Source organism: Triturus cristatus, chromosome 10 (assembly GCF_964204655.1).
Source record: "Triturus cristatus chromosome 10, aTriCri1.1, whole genome shotgun sequence".
Taxonomy (NCBI): Eukaryota; Metazoa; Chordata; class Amphibia; order Caudata; family Salamandridae; genus Triturus; species Triturus cristatus.
In genome coordinates this window covers 609814931-609832066 of record NC_140593.1, presented here as the reverse complement: position 1 = coordinate 609832066, position 17136 = coordinate 609814931, and the positions used below count along the sequence as shown (strand labels likewise).

General features: G+C 45.3%; 1 protein-coding gene across 1 annotated transcript in view; it reads left to right on the top strand.

Annotated features, from left to right (window-relative positions):
• The window catches only part of APOLTP (apolipoprotein lipid transfer particle homolog), a 1292669-nt gene that overhangs the window by 1053358 nt on the left and 222175 nt on the right, over positions 1–17136 (top strand). Inside the window, exons 55-56 of the mRNA XM_085632129.1 lie at positions 3496–3658; positions 8839–8960. Coding sequence (XP_085488255.1) covers positions 3496–3658; positions 8839–8960 — 285 coding nt within the window. The remainder of the gene's footprint in view (positions 1–3495; positions 3659–8838; positions 8961–17136) is intronic.

Here is a 17136-nt window from a genome sequence, read left to right as displayed (position 1 = left end):
GGAGGGGACACGGTGTGCCCGTTCCAGTTCAAAATCTTTATTGAAAGAAATTTGTAGTGTAGATGGAATCCATTGATAAAGAAACTCAATCATGGAAGATGAATCTTTCTCAACCTCCTCTGGAAGACCAAAAATACGCAGGTTGGATCTACGATTACGATCCTCTTGTTCAGTGAGGTCTTTCCTCAATGCTGCCATGGAACGCTCTATCTGCATGAGAGATCTAGAGTGCTTTTGCATGGTATCCTCTGCGCCACTAATCCGTGCTTCTGTACCTGAGACACGAAGGGAAAGGGCCTTGAAATCATTCCTGATGGCTAATACCTCCACCTGCAGTAAATCTGTATTTGTCTTAGTAGACTGCGCAATTTCATAGACCTCATTAAGGCGCGTCAGGATGGACTCAAGAGTCGAATTAGTGTCTTTAGGAGCAGACTCAGGAGTTGGGGATACCTGTTTGAGATGCTTTAGAGTCCTTAACGTCTTTAGCATTCGGTGAAGGGGCCATATTCTCAGCCATAGGGCAAACCACCTCCACAGGAACAAAATACACCTCCACAGATAGAGCGAGAGCAAGAAATGTCAGGGGCTGTAAAACACTCAATGTGCAAGAGGAAAAATGAACAGGAAAGAATAATGTACTTGCATCAAAAGAGCCGAGTAGAGATTATGGCAGGCGATCCCCGTCAGAAAAAAACACCACACAAAAAAAAAAAAAAACTCACGTGCTGCAGGCGCCAGTAGGCACACACCGACACCTGAAAACAACCAAAATCAGGCCAAGAGCAAGGAAGTCTCACATAGGGAAGTGGCAGTGCGTCTGATGAAAAATAAAGTAGCAGGACCCACAAAAAAAAACACGCAGTGGGCAGCACTACAATAGGCGGCAGAAAAAAACAAAATAAACTCAAGAAAAGTGAAAAAACGTCACCAGCTCCTGTATGCCTCCATTCCTGACAGGACAGACCAGTAGCGTCGTCGTGAAGAGGTGATAGTACAAACTCCCTCACAGAAGAAACAAAATGGCGGCCGCTCGTGCAGACATGAAGCGCCACCTCAAAATGCCGAAATATGGAGTCTGGCCACTCTTCATCACCAGAAAAGACCCTCGTGGCGTACACGGCAGTTTCCCAGGCAGGATGTCATCCTCTGCGCTGAACAGGGCATTCCTCAGCGGCAGAAATGTCTCCGTCGGCCCCTGCTCTTTACGGAGCTCAAGCGCGATCCGCCATCTCGCAGCGGCGCGCAAGCCACGCCCCCCAATAAAACACAAATCTTAAAAGCGGTTGAGGATTTGACACATTTTTGATTTCTAAATTTTCTCACGAGTTAGAGGATTATTGCAATTCTACAAATTTGGTAAAGCCCATCTACCCTCATTGATTAGCAAGTACATTAAGCAAAAGCACATATAACACCTTAAGTCTTTTTTAAATCACTGTCAGCCTTAGCTGTCTAGGAGAGGTCACGCCATAAATACACAGACTCAAGATTGATAGATCAGCCCCTGCCAGGCATTAGTTGTTGTGTCACTCATGGAGAGATCAGCCGGCATTCATCAGTCACTGGTTGATTCAACTGTGAATAATGTCGTGTTTTTCCTCTTCACATGCAATTTCTTTGTTAGAACAGTTATACATTTCCCCTTGGAGACACATCCCACCTTAAAGTGTCAGTGACTCCTGCACGTCCTCTTTTGATATGTGAGGGGTGCATTGTGAAGGCACACATAGTGCCAAGCCCGGCACACAATCTTTCATGGTGGGTAGCATCTTTTGATTGTCATGCGTGCAGTGTTGCACTGCCCCTTGGGCTCCACGGCTAGTGTGTGGCAGTGATTAGCTGTTACTGTGTCCAGGTGGTTCTCCAACAAAACTGTGCAACAGGGTGTCTACAGACGAAGGTAGGGCCTCACTGTCACTCTGGTGCCCACCACCAAGGAGAGTGGGAAGGCATTCCCTCCCTTCCTGGAAGAACACAATTTCCTTCTCTCTGTGGCTGACTTTACTGAGCCCGGAGCAGCACATAGCTGCCTGGTGTATTTGATGAATGTGAAGCTGGGCCAGGGTTCAGGGTGCAACTGCCAAGAAGCTGCTGTACAAGAAGTCAGTGCTGTCACACTGGAAAAAGGAGCTCTCTAAGGATGAGGGTCTCTCTAAGGATGAGGGTCCACCACACCTGTAGAAGGACAGCTGTGCTTCCCGTCCTCTGTACATCCCACCCCACACCACCCATACTTCCTATGTCAGAGCACTCTGCAATAAAGGAAGAAAGGAATGAAGGAGCCTCTAGCCCCTGTCACAGAGAGCAATGCTACAGGCAACAGGGGAACCTCACTGACTCACACACATGCAAGCCATAAACCACCTTCAAACACACCATTCCAACAACTCTACACCCCGAAGCCATCTTGATACAGCACCCCTACCCTGTATTCTCAAAAACCCCACCATTTTGTACTGCTTCACACCCATCCTTGCATACCTGCATGCCCCATCACACCCTGTGCTACATGTGCCTGTCACTTCATTCCATGCACACGTCACACACCTGTCCCCATCACACCTTGCATCTCAGCTCTCAAGAGATACAAACCAGCCCCTGCTCCCATTTGCACTTCGAATGCCTGCACTCAAACCTGCACACCATTCACCATCATACCCTTAATAATCCATCCACCGAAGGTTGGTCAACAGACACGGTTGGTGTTGGCTCTGCCTTAAAATGTTAACCTCAATGGTGTGTCTGAATCTTTTACCAATGGAATGGCATGTAAATAGTTTATATTTTAATTCCATCATTTTGCTTAAAGTGCAGACTCATATTATGATGGCATAATCTTTCTATAGGGTTATTCACATAGCCAATCAAAACAGTTATAATCGAAAGTAAGCTGTCTGTTTTCGAAGATTAGGGAGAGGTGTGGCGCAGTGGCCACAGTGGCTGACTCCGGAGCGCAGGGCTCACGGTTCAATCCCCGGAGCAGCTCAGCATCATGTGACTCTGGGCAGTAGCTCACTTAATCTCCCCGACGGCCCCCCAGCGCCTGGATACCCTTAGGGGTGATAAATTCGTATTTTACAAATGTGGAATTATTATAAGATTAATTTTACAACAACCACATTTTTACAATGGAACTTAATAGTATTTCGTAGCCGTATTGTATTAGTTTGCCATTACAATACACATTTACAGTAACTGAGACAGTGTTATACTCAGCATAGCGGATTGTGGCAGAGTTGTAGCTGTAGGAGTGCTTCAGTGGAGCACGCGCTGCTTCCTTTTTGAGAGATGCATAATAGGGCTAAAATATTTGGTCCCTCCTTAAATGAGATACGAAAAGAGTTCTTCATCTTCTAGGCAGTTTTCATAATGTATTTTATTTTTGATTTAATGTCTGTCTCTGATGCATACCGAGAACGTGGACTGATTTAATAAAAAATTAACATTTGAACTGATAGACTTAAATCACTCCCTTTTTACTGTTATTTCTAGTTAATCTTTCTTCCAAGGCAGCTGGAGGTTATGACGGCTCTTCTGAAAATCAACAGGACCCACCTGCTGAGACATGTGACTTCATCGGAAGGCAAGGAAATAAAGTTAACGGCAGCATATATTGGACTCTTTCCAAAGTTAGCTGGAAGTCATGAAATCAAAGGTAGGTAAACCTTAAATATCGTGTGTCAAGTTCAGTGGTCGAAGTGCACACAAAAAAAAAGTCTGGGAACTGTAAGCTTGGGTGTGATGGGGCGGAGTCAGTGAGCGTAGGGGAAGGGTCAAAGGCGTGGCTAAAAAGACCAAAATATTCTGGAACTATTTCACCTTCATGTAACTGCATCTAAAATAACACACATCTTTAAAGAAAAATAAATGCACGTTAAACTAATCAGTGGGAAATGCACCATTTTATGTTATGAAACTTCTGCTGGTTAATGCACTCACCGCAAACATCTGTATGTGTAACCAGACAGTTACAGAATTGAATCCTGACGCAGTGCGGAGTAACAATTTCTGTATTTATAGTGCACGAGCAGTGGCAGATGACACAATGAAGAGGTGGGGTGTGGGTGGAGGGGGCGCGAGGGAGTGCGGGAGGGGGATTGCACGGGGGTGTTAATAATAAAAAATAAACTCCTACCTGGAGCTGCTGGCCGCTTCCCGTGTTGCGCCTCGTACTTTCTGGTCCCAGCAGGCCCTGGGGCAGCATTAGACTCCCTGTGCAATCCCTGTGCTGCTCTCATCGTGGGGATTGGCCTGAGCGGGCTGAAAAGACGCTCCGCTCAGACCAGGGAGTCTGTTCTGTTTCTCCAGCCCGGGCTGTTCAATTCAGCCAGGCTGGAGAAACCTAAGTGTGCATGTGTGTTTGGCTGGCCTGAGACGGCAAGCCAAACACACATGTGCACTCAAAAGTGCACATAGCACTCCTCCTCCCCCTCCCGTGCCCAGGCCCCGCCCCTCCATTAACGATCTGGCTCAGAGCCAGCAAATGAAAAATAAAACAATTGCAGGAAAGTATTTTATTTTTCATCTGCTGGCCCTGAGCCAAGGGGGTGACGCTCCTCCGCCATTGCGACGTTCCAGCCTGTGACATAAAGTAATGTGAATATGTTAGTCATTATTTTAAACGTACATCACACACACTATAAGGGGCTGCCACAAAAAGAACAAAAGGATTTAGGATTAAGCTAAAGTGCTTCCACACTATAGACATTTAGTAAAATGCAGACTGCACGTTGTGAAAACATTTTTTATGAGTGACATGCACCCCACAGCTCAGCTTGTAACACCCTTATAATACCTCTCATAAAGACTAATCCTTCATCACAAAGCTTCAAGGCAGCAGGCACAGTGGCAAGAAGGTAGGGCCGGACTGGGACAATAAAATAGGCCAGGGCACCAAAATTAAAGTGACCCCCATTAGCGAACATGATAGGTAAAACTATAGCCCACATTTGCAAATACAGTTTAGAATTTTTAAAGACTACCTGTGTAGGTTTTCCTCAGGCTATACGTTACTGAATTCATTTATGTTTGCTCCAGGCGATGCAGCAATAATATCAGGGAAAATAACAGTAAAAAAAACTCCATAAAACCAGCCAACAAACTGCTAAAGAAACCAGCACACACTGAGATCTGTCTGGCCAGTCCATCAAGCACTGCCTGATAGACCTATAGGCCAGTCCTACCCTGCAAGAAGGCTTGTTTCTTGTCAGTCCTTCCCTCAGCTTCACAGAACAGGAGACTGTGCCTCCCTTTCACTAAGGCTGAGGCTTCTTAACTGTTGGAATTAACCGTTTTAGGGTGGTTGTCTTTTAACAAAAAGTAGGCAAACTGTTTCTGTTAAATTAAAAAAGTATGGGCACCTCGTGACTCACAGATCTCGCCCGCTCCGACCTCTGGTCAAGTTGGGCTAAATGTATATCATGCAAAAATATATCAGTGCCGTTTAAAATATAGGGAATTATGAGTGGAGGAAATAATGCTTTTTCACAGTTTCTGTATGGACTTAATAAAAAATGTTTGAAGCCTAAAAACACTACAAAGAGTTTTGAAAGTTCCTCTTAATAGCACTTCTTCTCCTTGCCAGCAGTGACAATTTAACAGGTTTTAATTCACTGGTGAGATTCTCCTGTTATTGAGGTTTGAAGAGGCTCAAAATACCTCAACCCTTGTGCACAGACAGTGTGAAAGCAAACAGTGTTAAATGGGTCCCTGAGAAGTTTTATTGAACACTACAAGGATCCCATTTACAATCAATAGAGGTGTGAGGTGATTGGTGGGGAGCTGGAGGATCCTATTTTCACTCGGTTGAGGTGATTGGTGGGGAGCAGGAGAGGAAGCAGCATAAACTAGGGTTCCTCAGGCTCCTTGATGAGATATCATCCAATGTTCGCAATCGCGTTCCAAGCTAATAGCGAAGAGCGCAGCCTTGAGTAGGCACAAAGCAAAACACTGTCTTTCAAATTCCATTGAAAGGTATTTCTGTTCGGGCCCCACTTGGGTTCAGCAAGTGTGAGATTAGTTGCACCTACCACCTTAAACCCAGGTTTGCTGTGTTCCTCTGAGTTGAACTGATACCTACCAACAGTTCCCTGTCTTTTGTCAAGAATACATCTCCCTTCGGAGATGACAGCTTCTTTAAAGTCTGATGACTGTACGGTATTCATGTGTCTTGCATTTGCTGGGCAATGCCTCAGTTTTTCACATTCTGTCCAGGTAAATGTTAGTAAATTTAGCAGACGTCCAGGTTTTCAAAGAGGGTGGACTGAACACACATGGAGATACGTTTTCATCTGTTCAAGTACACGATTAGTTATACGATTAGTTTGCAGCTCGTAGCAGGAAGCAATTTAGTTAACAAAGGTAGTGTGTGTAAAAATTACATATAATTCCCTTTAGTGCCTCACTGTCTGTATGTTCTATGCTGGTGAACATGCTTGTGAAATGTCCCAGTTTTTTGTTTTCAAAATCTGGTCTGATAGCTGCTAAATTTAGAACTACAATTCCCAGAATGTGTAATTGAAATGGAATGGAAGAGTGTTTTTCATAGATTACCCCCAGCACCCCCCCTCCACCATTTCTCACATATTGATACCTTTTGCTTGATGAAGTCTCTCAATACGGGGACAAAGATCGAGGGGTTATGGTCTAATGACGTATTTGACATTAATTAGCCTGAATTTGAGCTTCTGTCCCATAAATGAAAAAGAGGCATGTAAGGTCCCACACCAAGATGCCTGACCAGTAGGGATTCTGCTGCAACACTTTGGTGGTCTCGCTTGCCTCATGCAATGGAGAACCAAGTTGGCCCTTTCCCGCTGTCTGTTGGAAGGAAGGACATATTTAAAAAAAAAAATAACTACACCCTCCCTGCCTTCTGCGCCAGATATGAATATCTCATTACCAAGGCGATGGTGTCCAAGCTTCTCCCCTCACTCTTGAAATCTATTGTCAATTAGTGTGACAGAAGGATTTTCAGGTGGATGCCCTTGACTACTCAATTTACTGCATACTCTAATCAGAGAATTTTAATGCAGATTTTTTATTTTATTTACTTCAATGTTTTATAAAGCGATGATTGTCATCTTGTGATTGCTTCTGAGCACTGAGTAGAAGTGGGGCAGAAAACGTAAATCAAAACAGTACAACATGAAAGCAAGCAGCTCACTGGAGTCCAGTTCGATGAAGCTAACACCAACCTCCCACATTGTTTAATAATGATTTTGTGTCTGAAGACAAATCATTTTCTATTGACATCTTCCAGACGGGTGAGCACCAACCCTTTCCAAACTGGATATGTCCAGAACTCAAGTGAAAGCCTCGATTCATTATCTACTGAAAGTTCCAAAGGCTTGGTGATTCCCTAAGAACATTGTTTTCAAGTATCACTTTTAGGGATACCGTGATAAATTTCTTCACAATGGAAATATCATCTTGTCCTGTTGTCCTTCGAACATCTGGACACCAGAGACATGAAACATGCTACCTGGAAGATGGCATTTCCAGTGGTTGTCACTTTCTCCTGGGCTGTTTCGTGAAAGTTGTTACATTTCTAAGCCTTAAGTGTTTTTTCCCCAAAGACAAGTTTGTACTATATGCAAATTCTTTGTTCTTTCCAAAAGTTCTCTTAGATGTTCACTTTAGTCAGGAGATAATGCTTCTGCCTTCTTCCAGAATTGTGCTTTTGATGCTGGAAACACTGCTCATTCTCAAGACATTCAAAGATGTCTTAAAGCTTACCTTTTCCCTTACAGGATGATACCAATATGCTTCAAGGGTGGGCTTTCCATCCAAGTGTGGATATTCCCTGGGAGAAAACAGGCATCGATTCTTGTATTATCTAGTGATATAAGCTCTTCAGCACTGCCTGTTTCTCCCACTCACCAGAGGGTATGTGTCTTCTGTGCACACAGTGCATTGAAAGATACTATCTATTGCCTTACAGTATCATGGTCCTTGAAGAAAGATTACCAGCAGAGCAGCCATATGCGCTCTTCCGACTGCACTGTGTTCAACTGTATGACACCGGGAGGGAGGTCGAACATGAGGGTAAACTGTTTGCTTATCTGTAATGATTGCTGCAGAACAGTTGGCAGTACTGTGCAACATGAGCATCCAGCACCTTAGTAGCAACGAAAGGGGTTGCTTCTTGGTCCGATGGTCTGTTATTTATGAGGAAGCTGGTTAATAAAATTCCATCAGTATGCCCTGGTAGAGATAAAAGGTGGGGGTTTGAAAGCAGGCACTGGAGCAACAAAGTTAGAGACACGGTAAAGAGAAATTTTGAAAAAATGGGAAGAAAGGACAAAGAGAAAGGGAGAGAGAAGATAAATAATTGGCAAGAAAAAGAAAGCAGAGAAAATAGAAAAAAGTAGATAGAAATTGCAAGAAAAGTGTTCTTAGGAGCAGAATAGCTCTTACGTACTAACTCGTAGCAGTAGTCGGAGCCCCCTGCTTCTCTCACTCAGTGCCTTAGAGGCATGGCCATAGTGTGGGTGGGGGAAGTATTTTCATTTTCTGGCTGCTCCCTATCTGTACGGCCCACTACGTAAGGATGACCAATGACATTAATATAATCTTACTAACAACAAAAAAATCCCTTGATAAAAGTTTGTAAAAACAAAAAAAGGAACTACTTTATTGAATAAACAAAACATAAATTATACTTTTAGGACACAACCTAGCAACATGTGATGGATTGGACTGGAATGTTACAATTTAGTTAGTGTATCTTACTCCTTTATATGATACACTGTATGTAATGACAATTATTCACCATAACACATTTTGAAGCACTGACAGAAGAACTTGTATTAACAATTTGCATTTTTTTTCCAGCTGAAGCTTTCCAGACCCTTCTCAGTTCTTTTCCATGGCAATCCAAGTTCAGCATCTATGCAGAGCACTCCACTCACAGTCACCGGGACGAGATCACTATTGGCTGGAAAGGCAGAAACCAGGTACAACTGCTGCCAAGTGCAGGAGATGTGAAAGGATTCATTGTTCAGATAATCAGTGCCAGCAGGATCTAGCAACAGAACAACGCCAGGAAGCAGATGCAAAAAAAATAACACCTTAATTTATATAGTAATAATATGTTGTTGACAGTTCAGTATGATTTCCTTCTTCCTTATTGCATATCAGAAATGTTAATCAAGCAAGAGTTAATTATTAATGTATCCTCACACTTCCCTTTACGTTATTTAAATATATATTGGATTCCTTAATCAAAGCAAATTAATTATTCTGATTGTTATCTACTGAACATGCATGAAATATTATAAATAAATATAAATTTGAAGCGAAGAAAAATATAATTTTTACTCTATAATTTAGTTGTTCATATTATAAGATGGGTCGACAGAGGCAATGTTCAAAGTGTACTAAACATACTAAATGACTTAGATTTAGAATGTCAATTAAATAATCAACATATGTCATGATAAATTAGGCAAGGCTATGTTTCTGAAAGTACTTTTTAATTCTTAAAAACACCACGGAGCATAACAATTTATGTCAGGCTACGTCATTGGTGGTACCAGACTCTGAGTTGCCAATACCAGTGGTGTTGGTATTTCTGAGTTATGGAAATGCCAGGCACTTACCATATGTCTTCTGAGAAATGGCATCATGTAGAAATTTGTGTATTCACATTAACTCCTATTCTCCATTTGCGGGCGTTTTGTTATTTGGACATTTTCCCTGCTTTGAGCAGGTAAAGGTTCGGGTTGAAAACCCATTAATATGTATTCATTTCAATATTTAACTTAGAACAATGCACATAGTATTTTGAGAAGGATCTAACAGAGCATTCATGCTACTGCTTGCAAAGATTTTTTCATTTAAGATAAAAGAAAACAAAGAAGCTTGGGGAAAAAAACTCGAGAAGAGAAAGAGAAAGCAGGAAAGGGAAAAGTGGGAGGGGAAGAGTGTGAGCATGAAAAAGTTGCATGCTTATTTACATTTTGATTTAATTATTTTTAAAAGAAAGATATTCTCACAAGACGGCAAAATGTTTTTCATAGTGTTCACTGCATTCATGGTTGGGTCAATAAGGAAACAATACTCAGCCTCTAAGTGATATTTATGCCATAAAACCTAAATAGGTGAAAGTATGGCAGTACAACTGAGTAATGACAGGTTCCTTACGCTTACCGTGTCCATAAACAAAGTATATCTGAATATCAGTATAGTTGTATATGGTGTAGTAGGCCGAGAACACATAAGTCACATAAAAAATCATTTAGTGGAAAATGCGAGATTCTATCTCCATATTTAAATTGGACCAGATACTCCACTAATAAAAGATCTATAATCAACAGGATATGTACATTTGTATCTAAATCTAAAATATGCATACTCTGTTTATGAGTCATGAATATGGTCCAAATAGAATCATGTACTGGTTAGAAGTGATCCCTGTGACTTGTACATTCATCTGTGCCTGCTCTCTCACGTGTGATGCAATGTTAGCTCCTTTATCTACTGACTTACTGTGTGTTTGCTTTTAAATTTCAAAGTCAATATTAACACATATAGAATTGTGGATGGGTAGCAATGAATGGGTGAGTGACTTCAAATAGACCTTCACAGTGAAACTGTAGTTATCTTGGATCTCACTAAGAAACTTGAGGTAAAAACATCTGTTATTCACTGTTACCCTTCTGAAGTCGTATGTTATGTATAGCCCACCTAAATCATCTGCCTGTGCTTTCAACAACAAATCAGGGGTAGAGAAACCATGGGTGCCATTGTACAACATGACTTAACCTGCCTGAGCTGCCCTCCCTAAGTTTCACATTGCGTCCTGTCACCTACAACAACCTTCCTCTGACCATCACTCCACTCCCTTACCCAAAATAAAGAATTCCTGACATCCTGCCTCTCTCTCATACCACCCTCATTATGGCGTCCAACCCAAACATTTACAAAGTACCTAGTGTCCTGCTAATTACCCTCACCATCCTCTGTATTTACCACATCAATCCCACCCAAATTTAAAAAAGACCTGTGGCTGCCATCTACACCACCCTCTCCTCAATCCACTCCTGGCTTAGCCAGCTGCATACAAATAGTACCTGGTATCCTGCCAACCACCCCCACCACCCTCTGTGCCTCCCCTTCCACTATCTGCTCAAAGCTGGGTGCTCTGCTCTCCATCGGAGCGGAGACCCAGCGCAGCACTGACAGGATCTCTGAGCCCTCTCAGAGCAACATGGAATTCCTTTATGACATAGAAACAATGGAAAGCACCTTATGTTTGTCATTTCTATAAACTGGTATTCACTGCTCCTGCCTCTCAGTGACAGTTTTACACAACACATACATATTACTCAGCTGCTGAGAATGTTCAACTACAGTGGGCTTTGATATATCAAAACAAATATATATTTTTCAGGCCTACTGAGGCCGGATCTCGGCTTTAAGAGTGCAATTACTTCCAAAGATCTGTCAGTAGAAAAACTCTCATTAAAATGTCTACTGCTAACTACCACTATCTTAGCAACTGTTGTCGTGAGCCTACGGCGGCCCCTTCGCTCAAACCGTCACAAAGATATCACTTTACTTTCTGCCTCTGATCTAGCCATTCTGGTCATGCAAAACATTAATCATTCAATGAGATATTGAAAGATTTTGTAGAATACTACAACATCACCTTGCTTCCTCTTTGGTTAATTTGATGAAGGATTATTGGAAGTTAGACTGGCTTCATTAGTATCTAAATGTGCAAAGAACAAATCTCCACTGCAGTGTTCTTTAATAGATGCCATATTTGTTGATGGCCCTGAACCCCTCTGATTCTGGAGTTTCCTAAATAACAGGCAGTTGGTTCAGATCTCAAGTAACAGTTCAGATAGTTCCAGAATCTAGATCTCTGTATTTCCAGGGAACTCCAAAGATATTCAGCCATTCCAATCATTATTCTTGAATTGGAGTGGATATTCTGCCTTCCCTCCAGGACTACTGGATCACTAGTCAGATAGGAGTTCGGCTTGATTAGACAAACTAGTGAGGTAAAAGATTTTCATCTGAAACTTAGCCATTGAAATAGATAGGCGCCTGATTGTTCTCTTAAATATGTGTTATGTGGTGTTATTTCTGCCCACGAAAAACCAGGTGTTAATAAGCAGTCCAGTGCACTTCAAACCCTGGATGTAAAAGCTTCACAGGAAATGGGAATTAGATGCTGTGGAAATAATGAGTTTGTGACCAAGTAGTTAGTAATGTTATCTAAGTGATTATGTTCTGTCGAATTAGCTTCAAAGAAACATGGGAATAGACAATTTCTGCTGGACAATGAGACGATTCAGGAGAAACTGATTGATATTTTGCAATAAACTAAGCAATAGAAAGCCATAGATGTACTGTGTGAAAAAGGAGCAAAATATGTGTTGGCAGATGCTGTCATCAGTGAATTACAAGAGTACATGGAGATAGTGTATACATATTGCAGATATTTTCCTCCTGTATATACAATAACTAAATGGGCCCACACAACAATAACCACAGCAACAAGACAAATCAACAAAGAAATGTAAGGAAATGTTCACATGTCAAATTTCCTTATTTCAAACTGTAATCTGTTGGCTTAATATGGAATATCTGGCAATGATTTTAAAACAAACATAAGCGATATCCAGGGTACCCGCTTAACTCTCATGTTTGATCCAAGCTGGACTTAGCTCTATCATTTTTTCTCTCATTATTTTGGGGGCACATGTTGGGATGAGTGTACATACTAAAGCCATTCACCATTCATTACTTTTCCAAGTATCATGTGCTTTACCAACTGTCAGAACAATATTTGACCCCCAAGCCACTTCACGTTATTCCTCACTAACCTGCAAAACCTCCATAAATGTTAACTGGTTGTGCCATCATTTAATCTCATTCAACAACAATATCACTGCAATCGGTAACCAAAACAAACCCTTGGCTTGTTAGAGACCCTTATCCTAATAAGGAATTCCTTATTCCTTATTTCATCAAAAAATGTAAATAAGGACTACAGATAGACAATATAAACCTCTTTGCCTCTATAAGATCAGTTTAGTCTTGCAAGAAAAATGCTTTTGCCCATAAAATTAAAAACACAATGTAACAATCCATCTCAGAATCATTTTTAAAACTGAATTGCCCAATGCCTAAACTATCAGTTCTCCCCTTTCAACGGGAATTGTATGGAATTTTCCAGTTATTTCACTGACAAAAATATACAAACTAATCTTGTTGAACGTCCTCCATGAACTCACTTCTCACAGGTATGTTTACTAATACCAACACATATTGGCCCAACGATTGCTCAAAATGAATCCCCAATTCACTTTTGTTATGCCTTCCAAATATCAGCTCAAAATCTTACTTAATACTCATTATTGATGTTTAAATAAAAATAACTTAATACCCTTCGCAATTTTCCTGATGCAGTAAGAAACAGTCAATTTACTCCCCTGCTAAAAAAATATAGCTTAGGACAATAAATACTATACAGTTTCTTATTGCAGTCCACCAAAAGCATAGTAATGACTCTCCATGTAATAACCCAAACACATATCAGTTGGCATGATCCTATCTGTCTATCAACGAGGCTTCTGTCTCGACTGTAACACCAAAACCGAAACATTGACAGTTCAAGATAACATCTGCATACAATCAATCAATCAATCAATCACGGCATTTGTAAAGCGCGCTACTCACCCGGAAGGGTCTCAAGGCGCTGGGGGGGAGGGGTCCGTTAATGCTCGAACAGCCAGGTCTTGAGCTGCTTCCTGAAGGAGAGGTGGTCTTGGGTTAGCCGCAGGTGGATGGGGAGGGAGTTCCAAGTCTTGGCTGCCAGGTAGGAGAAGGATCTTCCTCCGGCGGTGACTCTGCGGATGCGTGGGGCGTGGCTGGTTGATCGTAGCTGGCGGGTGGGCGTGTAGAAGGTAATTCGGTCGTTGAGGTACTTGGGGCCCAGGTCGTGGAGAGCCTTGTGTGTGTGGGTAAGGAGTCTGAACGTGATTCTCTTGCTGACGGGGAGCCAGTGCAGGTCTTTCAGGTGTCCGGTGATGTGGCTATGACGGGGGATGTCCAGGATGAGTCGTGCGGAGGCGTTCTGGATGCGTTGGAGTCTTTTTTGTAGTTTGGCTGTGGTTCCGGCATAGAGGGTGTTCCCGTAATCTAGTCGGCTGGTGAAGAGTGCTTGGGTAACAGTCTTCCTGGTTCCTGTGGGGATCCATCTGAAGATCTTGCGGAGCATACGCAGGGTGTTGAAGCATGATGTGAAGACGGCGTTGACTTGTCTGATCATCGAGAGGGAGGAGTCCAGGATGAAGCCCAGGTTGCGTGCGTGGTCCGTAGGTTTGGGAGTGGTGCCCAGGGCAGGGGGCCACCAGGAATCGTCCCAGGTGGAGGGGGATGATCCCAGGATGAGGACTTCCGTCTTGTCTGAATTCAGTTTCAGGCGGCTGTTCTTCATCCATTCGGCGACGTCTTTCATTCCTTCGTGTAGGCTGGCTCTGGCGGTGGCGGGGTCGTTGGTGAGGGAGAGGATCAGTTGGGTGTCGTCGGCGTAGGAAATGATTTTGAGGTTGTGTTGGCGTGCGATGGCTGCGAGGGGGGTCATGTAGACGTTGAAGAGGGTTGGGCTGAGTGATGATCCTTGAGGTACGCCACAGATGACTTCGGTGGCCTCGGAGCAGAACGGGGGGAGGCGGACTCTCTGGGTTCTTCCGGCGAGGAACGAGATGATCCACTCCAGTGCCTTCTCTTGGATTCCGACGTTGCTGAGGCGCTGTACTAGGGTGCGGTGGCAGACCGTGTCGAACGCAGCAGAGAGGTCTAGGAGGATGAGGGCCGCTGTTTCCCCGTTGTCGATCAGGGATCTGATGTCGTCGGTGGCTCCGATCAGGGCAGTCTCGGTGCTGTGGTTGGCCCGAAACCCAGACTGCGAGGGGTCGAGGGAGCCGTTCGTCTCAAGGAAGGCGGCGAGCTGTCTGTTGACGGTCTTCTCGATGACTTTGGCAGGAAAAGGAAGGAGCGAGATGGGGCGGTAGTTCTTGAGGTCGGTGGGGTCCGCCGTTGGTTTCTTCAGGAGGGCGCTGAGCTCGGCGTGCTTCCAGCTCTCTGGGAAGGTGGCGGTGTGGAAGGAGGTGTTGATGATGTCCCGGAGATGGGGTGCGATGATGTCGTCGGCCTTGTTGAAGACGTGGTGGGGGCAGGGGTCGGTAGGGCATCCGGAGTGGATGGTGTTCATAGTGCGGGTGGTGTCTTCGGTGCTGATTGGGGTCCAGTTGCAGAGGGTGTTGGTGGCGGGCGTTGGTCCGGTGGTAGGGTGCGTGGTCTGTGCGTCGAAGCTGTTGTGTATGTCGGCGATCTTGCGGTGGAAGAACGAGGCGAGTGAGTTGCAGAGGTCTTGCGAGGGAGTGATGTTGTTGTTTCTGGCGCAGGGGTTGGAGAACTCTTTGACGATGCTGAAGAGTTCCTTGCTGTTGTGGGCGTTGTTGTCCAGTCGCTCTTTGAGTGCTGTCTTCTTGGTGGCGCGGATCAGCTGATGGTGTTTGCGGGTGGCGTGCTTGAGGGCGTTCCTGTTGACTGTAGTTTGGTCGAGCCGCCGGGCTTTCTCGAGGGTGAGGCAGTTCTTCTTGGAGCCCTTGAGTTCGTCGGTGAACCAGGGGGTTTTCTTGCTGCCGGATCTGCTGGGAGGGTTCTTTAGTGGTGCGAGGTCATCGGCGCATGCGGTCAGCCATTTGGTGAGGTTGCTGGCTGCTTCGTTGGGGTCCGTTGTGCTGGTGGGAGGGTTCTGGCTGAGGGAGGTTGTGAGCTGCTCGGCGGTGATCTTGCTCCAGCTCCGGCGAGGGACCTGTTGCGGGTGGTGGTGGGTCGTGGTTCTTCTGAAGCTGAAGTGGACGCAGCTGTGGTCAGTCCAGTGGAGTTCGGTGGAGTGGCTGAAGGAGATGTGCTTGCTGGATGAGAAGACTGGGTCAAGCGTGTGGCCGGTGTGGTGGGTGGGGGTGTTCACCAGTTGTTTGAGTCCGAGGTTGGCGTGGTTGTCCAGCAGGGTGGTGGTGTTTGTGTCATTGTTGTCCTCCAGGTGGAAGTTGAGGTCCCCTAGGAGGATGTAGTCAATGGAGGGAAGGGCGTGCGGGCTGATGAAGTCTGCGATGGCGTCGCTGAATTGTGTGCGGGGTCCTGGGGGTCTGTAGACGAGGGTGCCTCTGAGGGTGGTCTTGGGGTTGGTGTGTATCTGGAAGTGGAGGTGTTCGGCAGTGGTGAAGGTTTCGTCGGAGTTGGTCGAGATGCGGATGGTGTTCTTGTGTACGATGGCGATGCCTCCTCCCATCTGGTTGACGCGATCCCTCCGGGTGATCTTGTATCCGTCCGGGATGGCTATGGCGATGTCGGGCGCTGAGGAGGCGTTCATCCAGGTCTCTGTGAGGAAGGCGACGTCCGGCGATGTTGTGTTGAGGAGGTTCCAGAGTTCGATGGCGTGACGGTGGACGGAGCGGGTGTTGAGCAGGATGCATTTGAGGTGGTTGTTGCTGGTGTCTGGCTTGGCGGGAGCGGTGCAGGTCCGGAGACAGGTGAATTTGCAGTCTTGGCAGGTGAAAGGTCCGTGGGTGCGTCTCGGGGTGGCTCGGTAGCAGGTGTGGTTCCGGCCGGGGTTGAGTGCGTTGAGGGTGGTGGGGTCGTACGTCCGTCGTGTTGGCTGGTGTTCTCGGGGACCAGGGGTACTGGCGCTGGGCGCGGTCCAGGCGTGGACGGGCGCAGACGGGCTTGCCTTTGGCGCGCCAGCGGCGCGCCCGCTGCGCGTGTCTGCTGCGCGGCCGCGCAGCGGTCGCCATAAGAGGGAGGGAGGGGAGGAGGGGTCAGCTGGGAGGCGGGAGGGAATAACCAATCGGGGCGGGGGGCGGGGCCGCACGGAAAGCAGCGGCGGGAAAACGACGCGAAGGTCGCGTGCGCTGGCCGGGGCAGTCCGCTAGGCGTACGGGGCACAGCAGGGGAAGCAAGGGGGCGAACTGGCACACGGGGTACAAAAGAGAGGGGGAGATACAGGCACTAGGGGTACAGTGGAGATGAACCAATGGGGCGAACCTGGCACACAGGGTACAAAAGAGAGAGGGAGATACAGGCACACGGGGTACAGTGGAAGTAAAC